The sequence below is a fragment of the Microtus oregoni genome, unplaced genomic scaffold (genome assembly GCF_018167655.1).
Source record: "Microtus oregoni isolate MIOR12 unplaced genomic scaffold, Mior012 000008F_ref0000371, whole genome shotgun sequence".
Classification (NCBI taxonomy): Eukaryota; Metazoa; Chordata; class Mammalia; order Rodentia; family Cricetidae; genus Microtus; species Microtus oregoni.
In genome coordinates this window covers 10502890-10523307 of record NW_024543067.1, presented here as the reverse complement: position 1 = coordinate 10523307, position 20418 = coordinate 10502890, and the positions used below count along the sequence as shown (strand labels likewise).

Here is a 20418-nt window from a genome sequence, read left to right as displayed (position 1 = left end):
CGAAGGGTCCCGCGTTGGCTCACAGGCCGCAGTGGCAGGATTAAAGGTGTGCACCACCACAGCCTGGTGTCTCGTGCCTTAGCTCTGCAGGCTCATCTTCAGGCAAGCTGTATTTGTTAAAACATTGACAAAATATCACTACCCTTCTCACCAGTGAGATTCAAGCAAGACTTAGAAAAGGCTAAACACAGGCTCTATGTACATCTTAAGAGGAAAGGAAGCAGCATCCCTAGGGTAGCAGCTGTATAAGCACCAGAAGACACTGATTCACCAGTGTGTAGATTTTCACCCCATTCAGTGGCCGCCCCTTCTGCAACTGCAGCTCCACTGACACCAGCAGCGGCTCAGCCACAAGGGCCACAACCAGCTGGGAATTCTGTTCCCTCACGCACCCACCGGCTCTCTCAAAGTCACCAAGGGAAACTTTAGATCTCTGTCCCTCTGTAGAGCTCAGGATTCAAGGTTGAGGTGAAATCCTGCCCGCTCAGAGAGGCTGAACCGTAAGCAGCTAACTTTCCTTGCTCGTGTCTGGCGAAAGCCCACCCGGCCTCTGACCTGCCGCCACTTAAGAACCCTGGCTATACCTGGTTCCTCCCTACCACTTCCTGTCAGCTAGTTGCTGACGCAGCTTCCCGACCACAGGTGAATTTTATTTAATCAAACAAGTGGAACATGATTTTGCATTGTAAACAAAAGCAGTAGGAAATGTAACACACCTTAAAATAATGTTCCACAACCCACCAACACTTGAGAAGACCTTACGAGGCAGGTCACGTGTTCCATGCTTTACAAACACTGCTTTCAAGTCTAATAATTGGTCTAATTTTATATCAGCTTGTCTTAAGAGTCATCTGACATGAAGGAATCTCAATTATGAAAATGCCTCCATAAGATCCAGCCTGTGGGGTATTTTCTTAGTGATTGATGGGGGAGGTCCCAGTATATTGTCATGGGGCCTCCCCAGGGCTGGTGGTCCTGGGTTCTATAAGAAAACAGATTGGCTGGACAGTGGTGGCACATGTCTTTAATCCCAGCACTTTGCACTTGGGAGGCAGAGACAGGCTGATCCCTGTGAGTTCGAGGCCAGCCTGGTCTACAGAATGAGGTCCATAACAGGCTCCAAAACTACAGAGAAATTCTGTGTATTTGGGGGAGGAGGGGCAGCCTGAGCAAGCCATGAGGAGCGAGCCAGTTAGCAGCTCCCCTCCATGGCCTCTACATCAACTCTCGTCTCCAGACTGCAGCCCTGTTTGAGTTCCTGTCCTGACTGCCTTCTGTGATGAACAGCGCTGTGGAAGAGTGAGAGTCCCTCCTTCCCAACACCATTTTGGGCATGGTGTTTATTATAGCAGTAGAAACCCTAAGATAATTTGGATTTTATATAAACCTAATTTGTATTTTACCTTCCATTTCTCAGACGGTGAAATGAGGCAGAGAATAAACCACATGCTAGATCCCATATCCAGCCCTGCTTTAAGCCCTAGTCACATTCCATCCAGACGGCTCTGCAGGTCCAGACATGAGAGGAGAGCTATACTGTGACACGGTCTGCCTGCAGCAAGGTCTCCAGAAGACCCTATGGGACTTACATTAACATCAGAGCCTGCTCTCTCCTCAAGGGGAAGCAAGCAGCACCGTTTTCATTTGACACTTTCCATCCTATGAGGGGCCCTCTTCTTTCCAAATAGTTGACTTAAATTTTTAAAAAAGACCAAGATCTCAGACATCATAGCAATTTTCCCCCTCTAAGTTTAGAAATGGGGTAGGGGTAGGGGGCAGATGCAGGCACACAGACCAGATGCTGCTCCCATGTCTTCTCTCAATGGCTTTTTTATTATGTGAGTCTTGCTTACGTGTATGTGTGCCTGGTGCCCAGAGAAGGCAGAAAGACATTGTATCCCCTGGAATTGGAGATAGAGGTGGTTGTCACCATGTGGGGGCTGGGAATTGCACTTGGGTCCTCGACATTGGCAAGAGCTCCTAACTGCTGTGCCCACTAAACTCTAGCCCACTGTCCCCACTTTTTACACAAGGTCGCTTATTACTGAACCTGAAACTCTCCACTTGGCTAATCTGGTTGCCAGGGAGCCTGCAGGGTCTACTCACCCTCTGATGCCCATGCACGCTGTTCATACGGCTCACATGGCTAGAGTCGAATGCACAGTACCCACCCCTAGAAATGGTTTTGGGGTATTTTCATTTGGTTTTTGTTTGTTTTGGCTTCTGGAGACAGCCTCACTTTGTAGACCAGGCTGGCCTTGAACTCAGAGATCCACCTATCCCTGCCTTTTGGGTGCTGGGATTAACGGCAGGCAAAATTACGCCTAGTCCTAAAAATCATTTTAAGGTACAAATTAACTCGAGGATTTTTGGGCTTCGCCACCAAAACGCATGTGAGAAGAGATGAAGCTACATTCCAGGACAGCTCTAAATTGAAACCTACTGCTTTTAAAGGCAGATTCTCACGGGATATCAACGCTTACAGCTACCTCTTTCTATTGGCTCTCTCCTGGGTACCCTTTAAACGGCACAGGGGCCAGAGCATTCCGGCCGAATCTTATGAAACGGAACGTGCTGCTTTGGCAGAGAAAGAGCTGTGGGGTTACAGTATCACAACCCGGATACAGCTGTTTGTGACAAAGTCCCCATCACCAAATAAACACTCTGCATCACCAGACATCTGTTTCCTGTTTTTATTCTTCCCTTTATCACCCTATCCCGATTTCCTTCCACCTGTAGGCCACAAAGACAACCAAAACGAAGAAAGCCCAAGTGAGCTGTCGGTTCTCCGATGAATGTCGAGAGGGAGGTTAGTCATTCTGCTTGCAGGGATGGGGGAAGAGTCCAAGGACCCTCGCAGGACATCTGGGATGGAAGGCAGCAGTGTTCTCCCGTGAGGTGACTAACATCCTCTCCCACTTCCTGCGAAGAACTTTTCCTGTGGACGCAATGGCTGAGGCCCTCAACTGTAAACGGCATCACCAAAGAAAAGCCGTGGACAATATGGCCGAGGCAGTAACTTACCTAGGGCCCAGCACAGCAAGCGGGATCCTTTACTCCACACACAGCTACAACACGGGAGGTCCTTACCTCTCAGGCAATTTATTTCTATGCAGATCGGCTGAGGTCAAAATTCTCCTCAGGTCAAGGAAGCATCTGTGTCACTGAGCTGCTGCAGCTGGAGGCAGCGGGAGGGTGGTGTCACCCGGCGTGTGAAGAGCTGGTGCACAGGAGGGTGGGAAAGAGACTGCGGTGTGGTTGTTACACACTCCTCGCTGCTTTACAGGCTGGCCCTGCGCTTTGGTTTAAGGAGGTGAAGCAGGGATGCAGCAGCAGAATGTGGACTTTTGGTCCTGTTGAACCTCAACAGCGGGTGTGGAGGCAGACATTCTGTAACCCCAGCACTAAAGAGGGAGAGGCAGGAGTTCCACGCTGCCCTCCACTACATGTCAAGTTTGAAGCTATGTTGAGCTACAAAACTAAAATACCTCAATACTACCTCATGTTCAAAACAAGAACTTTTGTTCTGATATGACATTTTAAGAATTTTTTTCCAGACGTAAAAATAAAATGTACTCAATTCTTAAAGTTTTGGTTGTGAACAGCTGATATCCAGCCCAAAATGAACCCACTCTTAACCCATAGGGACTCACTGCTGACAATTAAAGCACATATTCTTTGTACCTGTATTCTTCCCAGTCTCCAGTGTGTCCTATTATTTCTTTCCCCTTAAACTAGCCACATGTATCTTTTTCTAAGGTGTATTAATGTATAGTGTTCTGCCTGTATGTATGTCTGTAGGCCAGAAGAGGGCACCAGATCTCACTTTAGATGGTTGTGAGCCACCATGTGGTGGCTGGGAACTGAACTCAGGACCTCTGGAAGAGCAACCAGTGCTCTTAACCCCTGAGCCATCTCTCCAGGCCCTCAAATGTATATTTTAAGATACCTGATACGGGAAGCATAAAATAAACTAGCTTTACGGAAAAATGTTTCTAAAAGCAGACACATATTGTCAGGCAGTAGTGGCACACACATTTAATCCCAGCACTTGGAAGGCAGAGGCAGGCGGAACTCAGTTTGAGGCCAGTTTGGTTTACATACAGAGTTTTAGGCTAGCCACGGACTTAGTGAGGACCCCAAATCCAAAAGAGATTGAAGAACTAATCAATTTAGTAATAGTTATGTAAAGCACTGAACTCAATACTGTCCCTATTTTCATTTGCTTACGTGGCTTATATAATCTTTGAGTAATTTTCTAAACTTAACTGAAATGTCCTGAAGTCTGAGATAAATAAATTTTTATCAACTGGAACACACTGTCTTCAAGAATAATGCTAATGGCTTGACCACTATCTCTATTCACCAATGCTGTGAAAATTAATTCATTTGTGATCTTCCTTCCTCTGCCTCCACTGCTGATATGCACCTTTGTAGTAACTCACCAGCTGTAGCCTCATTCTGAGCATCTCCATCCCTGCTGGGGACTCACAATCCTAAGGGGTGGTAGCCAAGCTTCCCTGGGGCTACTGCCTTAGCTCCGCAGCACCTGCTCCCAGGCCTACTAATCAATCCTATACACTTGCTCTTCATTCTGACAAAACAGGTAAGAAAGACCATGAAAAGATGGACAGGAAGATGTTTTAGAGTAGTTAAAATTAGGCTGAACAATGGTGGTACACACCTTTAATCCCAGCTCTCAGGAGGCAGAGACAGGCAGGCGGATCTCTGCAAGTTCGAGGCCAGCCTCTTCTACAGAGCGAGTTCCAGGACAGTTAGGGCTACTCGGAGAAACCCTGCCTCAAAACAAACAAAAAGGGTGGTAAAGAGGTGATTTTAAGTAATTTTTTTAATGACCTTTTTCTAAGGACCGTCACCTTTTGAATTTTGAGACATACACCCATAAAGGATCAGTTCTGTGCAGCTTCTGCTGCCTGTGATTTAGTTTCGGATCTGAACACACCAACAGCTACTAACAACCCCGAGGATTTGAGACCCATAAGAGCCTCTTCTCAGCCTGTCTGGTTCTCATCACGTCTGCTTTGCTGGAAGAGAGTTCAGGAGCTGTAATACTTGAGGAGATTCTCATCTGTAGGCTTCAGAACTTTCTTATCTGCCATATTCACCACCCAACCAGGAGCAAGGCCAAAGAAAATTTGCCTTGGATCTTTCCGAGCGCTGAGCATTCTGAAGAGTTCATCTTTCGTGATATCAGGAAGAACGTAGCCATACTTCATGGCGAGTTCAAGTCTTGCTTCAGGAAACTTGGCAGGGTCGGCCAGGTACCCCCGGTTCTTCGCATCCGTGTAATACGGCACCAGGGCCTCAGGAGGGAGCATTCGCTTTGGAATGGGCTGTCCCCGCAGAAAGAACGGAACAGGCTTGCACAGAATTTCTAAAGAGAATTTTTAAAAAGAGCTATAAATACTGTTAAATAATTTTAAATTAATTTTTACATTTACTGAGATGAGAACTGAACTCCAAGAACTTCTTAGTTAGACAGGTTAAGTAGAAAAATGGAAACAACTCCATAAATTTCCGTCTTCTTCTTAGTCTCCCAGGTGCTGTGCTGCACGGGGAGAGCTGATGAGGAGATGACTTCAGGAGCTGGCTCTCTCCTTCCACCATGGAACCAAACTTAGGTCAGACTTACAGAGCAGGTGGTCTTGCTACTGAGCTATCTAAGTTAGGCTGAAAAAAAATCACATTTAATAGTATACTTTGAAAAAGAAAGGAAAAGGGTAGAGGGAGGGAGGAAGGGAAGGCTTGTAAACACTTCAGATGAGCTAACACCCCTCTGAACAGTGGAGTTCATGACCGCAGCGCTCAAGGCGGTCTAAAGAGGGCAGCTGTGAGCAGGACAGACCACTAAAAACAATACTGGCAAACAAACAGCAGACAATATGAGATAAAGAAGAAACAGACCACAGAACAGACTTACCCAGACTTCTTGGGTCATAGAAGGCTGTAGTAACGACACCGCCATTTTTTTCAATTGCAGCAATGGCTAATTCTGAAGCCAACTGCACCTCAATATTCACTTTTGCTTGAAAAGTATCAGCACCCTGTCATGAGTAATAACAGGGCCTGTTAGTAAAGAGCTTAGCGGAAGGCCAATCAGCACTGGGTGTTTTCAGCTGTGCTCCCCGCTCCAAAGTGCCTACAATTCCATCTCTAAGGACCTCTGTACCTATGCCTCACCAATTCTCAAGCCCTACAATAGGAATGACTATCTTATTTCCATTTTCTGCCTTTAGCAGGTATCGAGGGAAGTAGCTGTTCCCCAGGCTCCATTAGCAGTACAGGATTTAATCCTAGCCAGGAATATTACTGTACCAAATTCAGATGGGAACAACGAGGCATACAGGCTGCTGAGTAACTCAAGACATGAAGTTAGGATACCAACTCTGAGTCTAGTCAGAACCTTTGAGTTGGAACGTTTCTTTTCCCATGCCAAGGATGGAACTCTTAAGGTCTCTTCTTCTATCAGTCAGTTACATTCCCAGCACCATCTGTGGGGGGGGGGGGGGGGTAATGTGTGAGACCACAGCATGCAGCATGCATGTGGAGGCTGGAGAACAATTTTATGGCCCTGTTTCCACCTATACATGGACTCAGGGCTTACACACATCTCCAGATCTGAGTGGCCTCTACCCATGGAGCCATTTTACCAGCTCATCTCTCTTCTCAACCACAACTTCATGCTCCACTATACAGACTGAAAACAAACCTTCACGGAGTGAGGGCTCAGCAGTTAAGAGTACGAGCTGCTCTTCCAGAGGACCTCAGTTTGATTTCCACCCACGTGGTGCCTCAGAACCATCTATAACTAAAGTTCCAGGGGATCCAATGCCAATGTCCTCTTCTGGCCTTTCCAGGCACTAGACACATATGGGGTGTAGACAATACACATAAAACATTTTTATTTTATGTGCATTGATGTCTTGCCCGCATGTATGTCTATGTAAGGTTGTCAGGTCGCCAAGAACTGAAGTTACAGACAGTTGTGAGCAGCCATGTGGGGTCCAGGAATTGGAATTGAACCCAGTTACTCTGGAAGAGCTATCAGTACTCTTAACCACTGAGCCATCTATCTCCAACCCATAAAAGATTTTTAAATTTCTTCTTCTTCTTCTTTTTTTTTTTTTTTTTTTGAGACAGGGTTTCTCTGTAGCTTTGGAGCCTGTATTGGAACTTGCTCTGTAAACCAGGCAGGCCTGGAACTCACAGAGATCCGCCTGCCTCAGCCTCCCGAGTGCTGGGATTAAAGGTGTGCGCCACCACCGCCATTTTTTAAATTTTAATAATAAAATAAAAATAAGTCTTCCTTATCCTTAAGTAAGCAATAGGAGGTTATAGAAAATCCAAAGGTCTGGAACAGCCTGGAAAACAAAATATCTGACAATACTGACGAGATTGGCTATCTTTAGAAAAAAAAAGGGGGGGGGTTCATTTTGTATTCAGCACCAACTTTGTTATACTCTCCAAAATGGAGGGGTCATCTATTTTTCCCTATAGTGTTTAATACTAGACGATGAAGTAATGAACTTCTTAAACTTATGTTATTCAGGATATGCTAAGTTTTCTCTTAACTTTAAAACATACTGTGTTTGCCATTTTAGTATGGCTGAAACTAGTTCTCAGTCTGATTCCTTTTGTCATGATTTTGAAATTCATATATTTCAAAATATTCTATTAACTATCAACTACAGGATGTAGTTTCTCTATATAGTTGATAATGGCATGCATTTTTATAATCAACACACTGATTATAGAACCAGGGACTTGATGTATTAATTTGTGATTCGTTTTTTAAATCATTGCTCTGAGGCTGGGTAGTGGTGACTCCTAGCACTCAGGAGACAGAAGCAGGTGGATTTCTCTCTCTCTCTCTCTCTCTCTCTCTCTCTCTCTCTCTCTCTCTCTGTGTGTGTGTGTGTGTGTGTGTGTGTGTGTGTGTGTGTGTTTTTTCAAGGTCACCCTGTTCTACAAAGTGAGTTCAAGGGCAGCCATGAGGCTCAATTGTGTCTTTGGTACTGCTTTTCCAAATGAACTCACCTGTTTGTTTTTATTACGGTTTGTTATTTTGTTTTTGTTGTTGTTGTTTTCCTTTAAGACAGAGTTTTATAGTGCAGTCAAGGCTCACCTAAAATTCACTATGTAGCTCAAAGTAGCCTCAAACTTCCAGCAATCCTCCAGTCTCAACCTTTCAAGTGCTGGGAGCACAGGAGTGATCTACCACATCGGATAATGAGAGAGACTGGAAAGCTCTCATCCTTAGGGCCACATTCTCAAAGGACTTTGAAAGGTTCTTCCACGGACATCTACTTCCCTCTAGTGGACACGAAGTTACTGCTCAGCTCTTTATTTAATCGGCTTATGAATTGTCGGTCAACTGGTGTAACAGCAATATTTACTGAAGTTGAAGTGAGATTTAATTCATTCCCTTTTTCCATAAATATTAAGCAACACTCAGAGCTAAGATCATCAATACTGAAGCCATAACAAAGTGCCTACCTTTACAAGGCTTAGGTGACAGTAAGAGAAATAATGAAATGGAAGGGCAGTGGCACCAGAGATTAAGAAAAATGAGTTGGGAGGTTGGAGAGATGGCTTAGCAGCTAAGGGAACTAACTAGCTGCTGCTCCAGGGGGCCAGGATTCTATTACCAGAATCCATACGGTAGCTCCTAGTACCTGGAACTCCAGTTCTAGTGAATCCAAAGCTTCAGCTGGCAGCAGGCACACATATGGTAGGTACATGCCGGCAAAACACTCACACACATAAAAACAACAGAAAGAAGAATGCTATGGGCAGAAAAAGGCAGGGATAAAGTGTGCTTCTAAGTGGGAATAGGGCCACAGGCTACACTTCAACTACTGACAGGCTCTTGTCACCTCGCAATACACTTAAACTATGTTTTAGAAAGTGTGGGGTAGATGGACAGATGTAGTGGCACATGCCTGTCATCTCAGCACTCAAGAGACAAAGGCCAGCCTGGTCTACACAGTGAGTTCCAGGGCAGCCTGACAGAGCTACCTTGCCTCAAACAACAAAAATAATTCCAGAAAGATCTTTCTGGGGCTGGAGAGAGGGCTGAGAGATTAAGAGCACTTGCTGCTCTTCTGGGTTTGGGGTTTGGTTTCCGGCACCCACATGGTGGCTCACAACCATCTGTTAAGTCCAGTTCCAGGGTATCTAATGTCCTCTTCTTAACTCTGGAGGCACCAGAGACACTACGGTGCACATACATAAAGCAAAACACCCATATACCTAAAACAAAGAAATCTAGCCTTTTTCTGCCCAAAGCATTCTTTCTGTTGTTTTTATCCCAGCACTCAGGAGGCAGAGGCTGGCAGATTTGTGATTTCAAGGCCAGTCTGGTCTACTGAGTGAGTCCCAGTCAGAGCTACACAGCGAAACCTGTCTTGAAAAACAAAACATTTGAAAAATTCTTTTAAGGATTTTCCTAATGACTTTCTATGTTGACAGGTGAACAACTCAGAAATAAGGGAGACAGCTGTACTGATCCAAAGAAGCAGAAGACAGAAATGTGCCCTGAACGTACGTCAGCTTCCTATAACCACAGCTAGTATGAACTATGTTGTTTGCTTGTTTGTATTTATTCTATGTGTATGTGTGTTTTGTCTACATTAATATCTTTGTACCATGTGCATGCAGTTCCCAACAAGGCCAGCAAAGGGTGTTGGATCTCCTGGGACTGAAGGTACAGATGTTGTGAGCAATCATGCGGATGCTGGGACTCGAACCCAGGTCCACTAGATGAACAGTAAATGTTCTTTACCACTGGTCTATTTCTCCAGCCCCCAAGAAGGGGTAAGAGTTAAGCAGTCCCTCAGCTTTACCTTCAGTTTTTGTTCCTGGTTCTGCAGAGCGAGGAATCAAGCCAAGACCCTGTGCAAGCTGGAAAGCACATCTCCCCTACATTTAGGTTTTAAACTGTTGGAGCATTGGGAGGTCTCATGCTGCTTCGCCCCAACCCTCCCAGACATGAATTACACCTTTCTAAACCATATTCACATTCTATCTGCTACCCACCCACCAGCCTGCCATCGTATCACAATGCTGCACGGTTACCCCTTATCTTAATTAATGGTGACCCCAGCATACAAAAACAACGATGCAGACAATTCGGGTATAACAAAGAGGAGCTATGAAGTGTGAACCTGAAGTGGAGAGATCGAAGCTCTCCATTTAATAGAGTCACAGTTAATGTTACTAACAACTGTAGCAGATTATTACTAACTTCCCACTATGCCTAACTTATGAATGAATCTTTACCAGATATCTATAGGAAAAGAAGGAAACGGTTTACACAGTGTGGTGACGCCCACAGTGAAGTATCCGCGTGAGCAGAGTGGAGCACCAGGGACTAGTAGGGCAGAGTGTCTACAGAATACCCAAAGCCAACAACAACAAATGGAGTTACCTCTTCAACCAGCTGGACCCCATAATCCCTCTTAAGCGGCTGGATGGTCACGCCTCTGCCGTTGACAAGCTGGGTTAAGTCGATAGGCTGAGTTGGATCAACTCGCCCTAAATCAATGAGATACTGCAGTCTCCTGAGACTCAAAGGCTGATACTGATGCCTGAAACTGCAAACAGAAACAGAACAGTCAGATAACACCAAGTCATCTTCCTGAAACCTCTTCAAATCAACAAGCTTTGCTCTGTGTTTGCCTTCCTAATTTCTGATGGTTTAACATAAACTTATGAGGACAATACAAACGCATAAAACGCCAGTGCTTCCTTTGTTTCACTAAAAACAATTTACCTCTCTAAACATTTACTCCATCCACGCACACAAGGAAATTGTTCACAAAAGTTTAACCCAAAATGACAGATCATAGAATAGTCACTACAATATGCCATATACATATTATGTATGTCCATATATATATAGATATGATACACAAGCCCTTTAAATTGCCAGTCAGCTAAGGAGTCATGACAGCAAGCATTAGCCCCATTTTGTTGATCCAGCAGAACAACTGGGCTTGTATGCTTGCCTAAGAGCACGCATGCACGTGTGTGCACACATATATACAAAATCTAGATTAAATTATTCAGAGGAACAGTATCACAAATGTAAGTAAGTATCTACCAAACTATTTATTTATGCAATTCTTGATGGAAATTAGGGATCTGTACTTCCAAAGCAAAACATCCTTACCTATGTCCTTCATTAAATCCGTATTTTGGGATCCGGATGTAAAATGGAGTCTGCCCTCCCTCGAAACCCAGCCGGGGCCGAGTTCCTCTCTGCCTTTCTCCTTTGTGGCCTCTGCCACATTTCCTCCCTCTCCTCCGGTCTCTTGGACGTCTTTCCTATAAGGAAAAGTGAGTGACAAGACCTTCAGATACATTTCTGACAACTGTTTCCCCTCACACATATTCCTTTCTGACTCCCGATATGCAGCCAAGCAGTCCTAGTTCAGGCACCGTGTGCCCAGCACCGCTCAGGCTACTCAGTCACCTACTACACCACTCACTGAACGTAGCTAATTCTAATAACCAAAACGCAGAGCCAAGTTCTAAGGATGGGAGAAACAAGCTCTACAACGAGCTAGCTCCCTGGCTAGTCAGCTTGTGCTGGCCTGCAGTGACAGCTACTTGGAACGCTGAGGCAGGATTCAAAGTTCAAGGCCTGCCTGAGCGACACAAATTTAAGGGCAGCACTCCCAATTTACTAAGACTGTGTCTCTGAATAAATGATTTAAAAAGCAGGAAAGGGGTTGGGGGTAGTGCGCTTGATTAGGCATGCCCAGGGCCTAAATTTAGTCCTCAGTAGAAAAGCGGCAGGATTGAAAAATATCCTAGAACTAAGCAGCCAAGACTTGAGCGATATTGTTTTATGTTTAATTAATCATAAATGTGTAACTGTATGGCTAAGGAAAACTCCATTTTGTGCTAGACACCCATTTTAAATTCCTAAAAGATAAACTCTTGGCAACTTGGACTCCTCGTCTCCCTCCCCAGAATTGTAAAACTGTTGTAAAATTAACCGCTTGCTTTGGTTTCTGTAAACTCCCTACTTAGCGAGGAGGGAGGCAGTATCTCACGAAGGCGTGAGTCCCACGGAAATGCTCCCATAGAAACGCAGAAAAGCTCTTAAAGGGGGGCTTTAAACCCCACCTCCCTCTAAGTTGGGTCTCAGTTCGAAATCTGACCACGGGAACTGATAGCTGCAGCTTAAAATAAAAACTGTGGCTGAGAACTGGATAGCGTCGGGTGGTCTTTCGATGTTTTCTAACTCCGTAACAATGTCGTCCCTTTAATTTACTTTGTCACCTCCCCAAAACAACAAACTGAGTGACAATAAAAGGCGACAGACAACAGCTTTTCTAGTCGTGCCGCGGGCTGCACGCGAACTGCTGAAGTGACAGGCACTTTTTACTAAAGGACTTCTTCGGTTTAGATGCAATCTGGGGCGAATCGTTCTGGAGCTCCGAGAGTGTGCCGCTATGCACACTTAGCATCTTTGTGCATTTAAGTGCGAGCCTTGGTAATTCGGGGCGCACGCGGGAATGGTCGGAGCCCGGGAAACCCACACGCGTCCTTCACACCGGGTCGCGACGCAGTCCCACGATTCCCTGTACCACCGCCATCCGTTTACCTGTTTTCTGGAGTCGGGGTTGGGCTTCAGGTTGGCCAGGCTCACTCGCGGCAGGGACCGGAGCAGGTCCAGGCTGGCCCCGCAGCCCCGCGCCCCGACAGCCATGACCCACGCTCTTCCCAAGGGCGCCCCGGGAGGCAGCGCGGCTCGGCGTGGCTTTACGGCCCCACCCCGCCCATGTCGCGCGGCAGCGCGCCGGCGTCCGCGGAATCCGGAATCTCGCTTCCGGCTTCCGGCTTCCGGGTTTAGTGGGAAACTGGGCTGGTTTGAGTGTTTGGAGTGTCCTCAATTCTTAGGCTTCGGTACCACGTTCTGAACGAAATACGTTCGCTTACACGCTGAAAGGACTAGGGACGCTGTGTATTAGAAGGTCTTTTGAGTTGAAATTTGTCTTTGGGCTTTTTAAAGTGGCGTCTCATAGAGCGAAGAGTAATCCAATATAATGTTAGCAGTTTCTAGCTTTGGGGCTTTGGCAAAACAACTATTACAACGTCTGCCTCATCTTTCTTTCCTGACTGTTACTGAATTGCTAACTTGAGCGATATATCACAGTTAATGACGGAGGCCATACTGAGTGCCTTTGTACCAGAAACCGCGTTGAGTTAGCTTTCCGGGATTCAAGCCAATCAGATTGACTCGTTCTCACAACAAGCAGCAAAGCCAGGATTCAAAGTTAATGATCTTACATTGCCAAACATATTTGACTCCAAAACTAAGTGATTTTAAATGTTTGTCTTAATACAAGTAATATAGAAAAGAATGTGTTCCTTTTGGTATTATTTTGCCGTTTCACTATCTTGCAGAAGATTTGCTCCTGCTAGCTCTTACTAACAAGCATATTGCTAAAGTGTAATGGGCAGTTGTTTATAAATCTAATCACCTTTTTGAAGTTACTGTAAAAGGCTTGGGGGGGGGGGGTATTTGTTTTTGTTTTCATGTGTATGTGTAACTTTGAGAACTGGCAGAGGCCAGAACAGGACTTCCAGTCTTCTGGAATTGGAGTATAGGTGGTTGCCCCAAACCAAATGCAGGTCCTCTGAAAAAGTAGTAAATGCTACACAGCTAAGCCCTCTTCCCAACCTCCAAATCAACTGTAAAACAGCTACATAAACAAGTTACTTTCATGCCTTTAAACAATGAGCAAGGCCCTAGCTGAGGAAGTCTAATCTAAATATTGCTCCCAGGTTGATTGTTAAAGACCCCTGGAGTTGGGAGACTCTCACTCAAATCTCAGGATAACTCGACCCCCCAAGAACTCACAAGAGACCGTCCTTGCTGTAATCACATGAGGTTTATTGACAGAAACCAGCTCACTTGGGCTGAGATTCATACCCCACATAGGGGTAGAGGAGTTCGACCCCAAGTAGCTGGGAGAAGGGGTATTTAAGGGAAGAAACCACAATCCAAAGGGGGTAGGAAGGGCGTCATTGGAAGATTCGGAAAATATCAGTGATAATCTCAAGGGGGTAACTCCCCATTGTTATTCTTTTTTTAAAAAATGCTGCAAGATCCCCGCAGCAGTAGGCAGCAGAAATGCTGTAGGTCCCAAATGGTGGCAGCGGGCCATGTGGTGGCAGACAGCGGGCCCTGGGAGCAGCCAGTCCCAGGCAGAGACAGCTGCTGGTCCCAGAGCAGTGGTGGCGGGCAATGGCTGGTTCCATCAGGGTGAGGTTGAATGTTTATTCAGGGGGTTATGGAGGAGGAAGGGTGAAGGAGGGGGGGGGAGAGAGAGAGAGAGAGGAGAAAGAGACAGAGAAGGGGGGAAGCAGAGAAGTGGGGGAGAGGCAGAAGCGAAGCTGCCTCTCCAAGAGGAAGATGGAAAAGAGAAGAGAGCTCAGGCCAGAAGCTGAAGATCTGCCTGCCTCAGCAGATGGGGGAGGGAGTGGGCGTGGCTTGTCTCTTAAAGGGACCAAAACCATAACACCCATTTCTCAAGATTGTTCTCAAGATTATAATCTAACTTTGTGGTCAGCCAGCTCCTGGAACAGTCATGGAACCAGCTAACCTAGATTTTTGGCTCTACTCTTCCTGCTAGGGGGTCTGGATTTATCCTGGTCTTTCACAAGTAGCACAGAATATAAACCTAAGAATTAACAAAAAAAATTATACAAAATTAAACAGAGGAAACTGAAAGGTTTCTGATGATTCAGAAAGTCCAGATCAGACCAGATTAAAAACAGATAAATGCAGGTTTATTGAGCATTGCCCCAGGAAAGGTTCACCAGTCCCAAAGAACAGAGCCAAGGAAGTCACACTGGAGCTAAGGCAGGGCAGTTTTATAGACCTTAGACAAGGAGTGATAGCCAGGTGTTGGAAATGCCCCAGTAAGGTTAAAAGCCAAGCCCCTGGCAGGCACTTGGGTGGGCTGGTCCTGTCAGGAAGGCTGGTTGTATCATCAGATGCCAGAAATATGGAACTGGGCTCTTGGTGCCATTCCTCAGTTGAGAGTTTTCTCAGAATGGGCCAAATTGGAGAAAGTGGGGCAAATGGGGTTTCCCATCTTGTGCAGGGATGAGCAGGGTTTCCAGCCAAGCAGAAGTTATCATCAAAGTGAAAAGGCAGCCTATGGAGTAGGAGAAAAATCTTTGCCATTTAGACTACAAACAACTACAACTATTAAACGCAAGGAAGCCTGCCAAGCAATGAATGGGTTAATAAACTGAACAGATAATTCTTAAATGAAGGCTCACAAATGACCGATATGTATTTTTATTTTTTTAGAACAGGGCCCTACTGGGTAGCTTTGGCTTGCTTGGGACTTTATATGTAGACCAGGCTGGCTTTGACCTCGCAGAGATACCCCTTGTCACTGCTTCCAGAATTCTGGGATCAAAGTTGTATGCCACCACGCCCACCTTCTGCAGCATTTTTATAGTGTATATTTAACCTTCTAGCTTTGTCCTCATTTGCCTATTTCCGTTAGAGAATAACCTGTTACTTTAGAACAGAAGTAATTTATACTTTTCATCTAAAAAAAAAGCATTTTTAACCTACTTTAGAAAAAATACTTTATTAACTTTAACTTTACTATCTCAGCTTCCCTCTCTTACTTGATGGATACTGTGGGTTTTTTTTCACAAAATATAGAAAATACTTATTTTTAACAAAATAAAGTAGCTTCCTCTGAAAACAAAGGAAGCTGAATGTGAGACAGTGAACGCATACATTCTACCTTAACTATCCAATTATAAATCAAACATTTTAACAGTCCTGAAAACAATAAGCTTCAATAAACCAACTAGGTTTTAAGTTTTATTATAGCAGGCATTTAGAAGTAACTATTAACCGTTTACATTCAGATGCAAGTTTGACATCATATATTTCCTTTACTTCTAACTAGATTGTTTATACATATTAGTCATTTAAAAAGAATTTTCCCTATATTATTTTGTTGTTCTTTAAACATGAAAGTGTAGGAGGAGGGCCTGCTTGTTTGTCCTGGCCACCCAGAACCAAAATAACCACACAGAAGCTGTATTAAATCACTGCTTGGCCCATTAGCTCTAACTTCTTATTGGCTAATTCTTACATCTTAATTTAACCCATCTCTGTTAATCTGTGCATCACCTCGAGGTCGTGGCCTATCAGCCAAGTTCCAGCACATCTATCTCCAGCGTCAGATCCATGGCATCTCCTCATCTGCCCTTCTTTACATTTTTAAATGAACTACACAATCACAATACCCCAATCAAGAGCAGAAATATATATATATGTATATATATACACATATAACAAAACTAACCTTAAATTTTTATCAATAAACCAAGATCCATATCAATGTAAATCTCTATAGCATATCTATATCAAATACATTGTAAATGAAAAGTACATTTTGTGACAGGCCATGCCTACCAGATCAGAAGACCAGGCAGGCTGCCCTTGCACCTTCCCCACTCTCTCTGTCCCCCAGATGCAATCCCCAGAGTTGCCCTAAGCTCTGTAACAGACCATCCTCCTTGGCCTCCCCTCCCCTGAGCCTTTAATACCAGCAGGCATTCCCCATAAAAACACCATCTATGCAGACCAGCAGAACAGGCAGCACACAGCAAACACACTCTCTGAAAATACAGAGTAAAAACAGAAACCAAGGAACAAACACCCAGCCAGCAAAGACAAACCCAGAAATCAGCACCTGGACCCAAACTCAGATGCCTAGAAACCTGTCATTAAGAGTCTGCAATCAATTTCTCCTAATTTGCACCTTTTGGGGTCTAATTTTTTGAAAACCTATTTTATAGCCTAAATATTTAATAAAATCTCCTTTTTGTATTTTTTTCAGGAGCAATTTGTAATCCCCAACAAGGCAAATTTTTCTTTACTTCTTCAAATATTCTTTCTAAAGTATACACATTTGAATCAGATAGTAAAATTGCATCCAATTGTTCTTTGCTAACTGGTATGTCCATAATGGTTTCTGTTTTCTTTACAATACCCCCTGAATCATTCCCAAATACAAAAACAATAGTGTCTGTTTCTAAGTTCAGAGAGGCCCTTTAAGTCTAAAGAAAAAGCTCTAACATTTCTTTTGCTTGAACAACTTCAGTCCTTTGTATCTGGCAATATCACATCAACACTTAAAACGCACTTAGCATCTTTGAGGTCAACAGTGGTATCAACTCTGAGAATATGTTTTCTAAGACCACAAGACATCTCAACAGTGCCAGGGTTTTGAAGATGAGTGTTGGAGGCACGTAGGCACTTTGCAGCAACAAAGAAAGATCTCAACATATTTTTGAAACACCTTAGACGTGAAGAAAAGACACAGGAAGCTGCTGCCATGGAAACGGTACAGACAACACTTTTACAGTTGCTTCTTGAGTGGCCACTCTGAAGCTGCTGTTTCTAGATTCTCTATTTCTTCTTCAAGACCCTTGAGGATCTTCTCATGATTATTTTACCATCTTTGTGACTTTCATAATTATAAAATTTAAAAGTCATATAACCAAAATTTTAAATAAAATTGTTATTAAAATAAAATATATAGGTATTTTAGTGGGGATTACATGGTAGATTAAGTCTGAGAAAACTGGTAATCTAATAATATTGGATGTTCCTATTCAGTTGTCTTTTCTTTACCTAGGTAACTTGATACTTTCCTTAATATGGGTTTAATACATTAAAATTTTGCTTATGCAAAGTAAAATTCCTCTGCAGATGTCACTATGAGAAAACTTTAGAGTCTCCATTAAAAACTGTTAGAGCCATGTAACGAATTCAGAAAATCTGCAAAATATAAAGTTAATATACAAAAACTAGTTGTATTGATATATGTTAACAGAAAAATACCAGAAAGAATTTAGGAAAACAATCCTATTTTTAATCGCATGAAATAGGGCCAGCAGGATGGCTCAGTGGGAAATGCTCTTGCTGCCAAAACTAACAACCTGAGTTCAATCCCAGAACCCATATAGTGAAAGGAAAGAATTAAGTCCCACAATTTGTCTTTTGACAGTCACATGTGTGCCATGGCACAAGCATGCACACATACAACAAACACACACATGTCAAGGAATTAAAAAAAAAAGAAGTAAATCTAGCCTGAGATTAAATATCTGTAAGCTGATAACATTAATGAAAGCAGACACAAATGAATAAATGGAAAGATATCTATGCTCATGGATTAGAAAATTAATATTGTTAAAGTGCTTACATTATGTGAAAAGACCTACAGGATCAATACACTCCCTATCAAAATTCCAAAGGAATTTTCTTTATGGAATGAAGACAAACACATAGACCAAAAGTAAACCAATGTATGCAAAGTCAACTGACTTGACAAGAGCACCAAGAATATATTTAAAATTACTAAGAAGGGTGTGTAGACATGTCGGCCTCCTTGGCGGAAGGCTGTATGGTGTCCCTGAACCTGGCTCGGAGCTTCTGAACGGCCAGGCCCGTGGCTTGCTACACTCGCATCTGATGTCTTCTGTGTCAGCACAGAACCCAGCTGGCTTCAGAGCACCGGACCTTCCGAGCCCAGTGGGTTCAAGTCACCTCCGAAACCTGTCATGGTGGACTGGCGCCAAACCCTGGAGGAACAGAGAAGGTTCCTGAGTACTGAATTCATTCCTCCAAGGGGCAGAACAAACCCTCTGAAATTTCAGCTAGAAAGAAAAGATATGCTCGACAGGAGAAAGGTCCTTCACATCCCAGAGTACTACATCAGAAGCATACTGCGTGTCAACACAGCTGACCCGTATGGCAGTGGAAAAACCAGCCAGTTCCTGGGGATTTGCATCCAGTGGTCTGGAAAAGGGCTTGGGGCTCCTTTCACCCTTGGAAACACGATTGAAGGACAAGGTATGCAGATTTGTTTTGAATTGTATAATCCTCGAATTCACAAGATCCAGGTGGTGAAGTTGGAGAAGCGGCTGGACAACAGCCTGCTGTATTTACGAGACACCTTCCTGGAGCTCAGCACCTTTGATGTTAACATGAAGCAGGTCCCACACAAGTCCTGACAGGAAGTGCCTGTTAACAAGCTCAAAGTTAAAATGAAGCCAAAGCCATGATCCAAATGCTGGGAACGTCCGAACTTCAACATTAAAGGGATCAGATTTGCTCTTGCTTTAACTGAGGAGCAAATGAAAGAAGCCCAGAGTGGAGCCAGCCACGGCTTGAGTTTGATATGATGAGAGACTAGGACACTTCAAAAATCGAAGCTGCATTATGGGAAGAAATAGAAGCATCAAAGACGTCTTGATCTTGGGAATGGTGAGACAGCTCAGCAGGTTTTGTAAACATGCTTGCTGCTCTAGCCTGATGACCCCAGTTCAGTTCTGGAGCCCTGGTTGGAAGGAGAGAACTGATTTCAGAAAGCTGCCCTTTGCCTTCTACATGCACACCCTAGCATGTATGGACCCTCAATTGTACACACTATATTTCTTTAAAAACTTACTAGGAAGCTACATTTTATGTAGCATTCTAAATAAAATAAAAACAAAACACACAGCAATAATGGAAAGGGTGGGAGGAGACTTTTGGGGGTAATTGTTGTGGCATACTAGTTCAACTATGTAGAGATCTGTTGTATTTGTTTATGTTGTAGAATATTAGTGTAACTATGTAGAGATCTGTTGTATTTATGTGTGAGCAGGCAGCGGGTAGGAGGCACATGGGCAGACACATCGTACAGAATAGAACTGGATATTTATTACTTAGAGGAGAGGGGGGGAGAAGGAGAAGAGAACAGAGAGAAAAAAAGGGGGAAGTGGAGAAGTGGGGAGAGAGACAGAAGCGAAGCTGCCTCTCTGAGAGGAAGATGGAAAGGAGAGCAAGCTCAGGCCAGAAGCTCAAGATCAGCATGCTTCAGTGGATGGGGGAGGGAGTGGGGGTAGCTTGTATGAACCATCTAACAAAGTGGACTGTCTTTTAAGTGTTTGGTTCATCAATCCCTTCCCAGTCTTAAAGAATGTTTCCTAAAAAACTGGTGTTTTTGGTTTCCTCACTCAATTGTAGGCTTCTGAAGGTCAAGGCATTTTGGCCTCAGAAGTCTGTCTTTGAACCTTCTCAACTCAATCAAGTATGCACTAAACTAAATATGCAACTCGTGCAAAAACATGGCTCAGGCTTACACCGGCTGGTACCGCAGTAAATCTCCGTCCTCTAGTTAATGACGCTGACCTGTCTGGGGATAGGGGATTCGCTCACAGCGCGAGCTCTCCCGGCCTGGCCTCGAACCGGCCACCCGCGGCTAGCCGAGACCCTGTGTATAGAAACCTGGGCGGCAGCTGCATTGTGACGCGCACGCGCAGCCGAGTCAGGGCGGGAGAGGTGGGGGG

The 20418-nt window shown here is 44.3% G+C and overlaps 1 protein-coding gene and 1 pseudogene across 1 annotated transcript; one reads left to right on the top strand and one right to left on the bottom strand.

Moving 5' to 3' along the window:
* Nucleotides 1-4023: 4023 nt before the first annotated feature.
* Mrpl15 (mitochondrial ribosomal protein L15) lies at nt 4024-12812 on the bottom strand. Its single transcript, XM_041657792.1, has 5 exons — nt 12638-12812; nt 11195-11349; nt 10451-10616; nt 5942-6065; nt 4024-5395 (listed from the first exon to the last, which is right to left on the bottom strand). Exons 1-5 carry the CDS (start codon nt 12740-12742, stop codon nt 5058-5060), a joined length of 888 nt encoding a protein of 295 aa, XP_041513726.1. The 5' UTR covers nt 12743-12812; the 3' UTR covers nt 4024-5057.
* Nucleotides 12813-18461: 5649 nt separating this feature from the next.
* Nucleotides 18462-19340, top strand: LOC121451291 (annotated as a pseudogene).
* Nucleotides 19341-20418: the final 1078 nt, after the last annotated feature.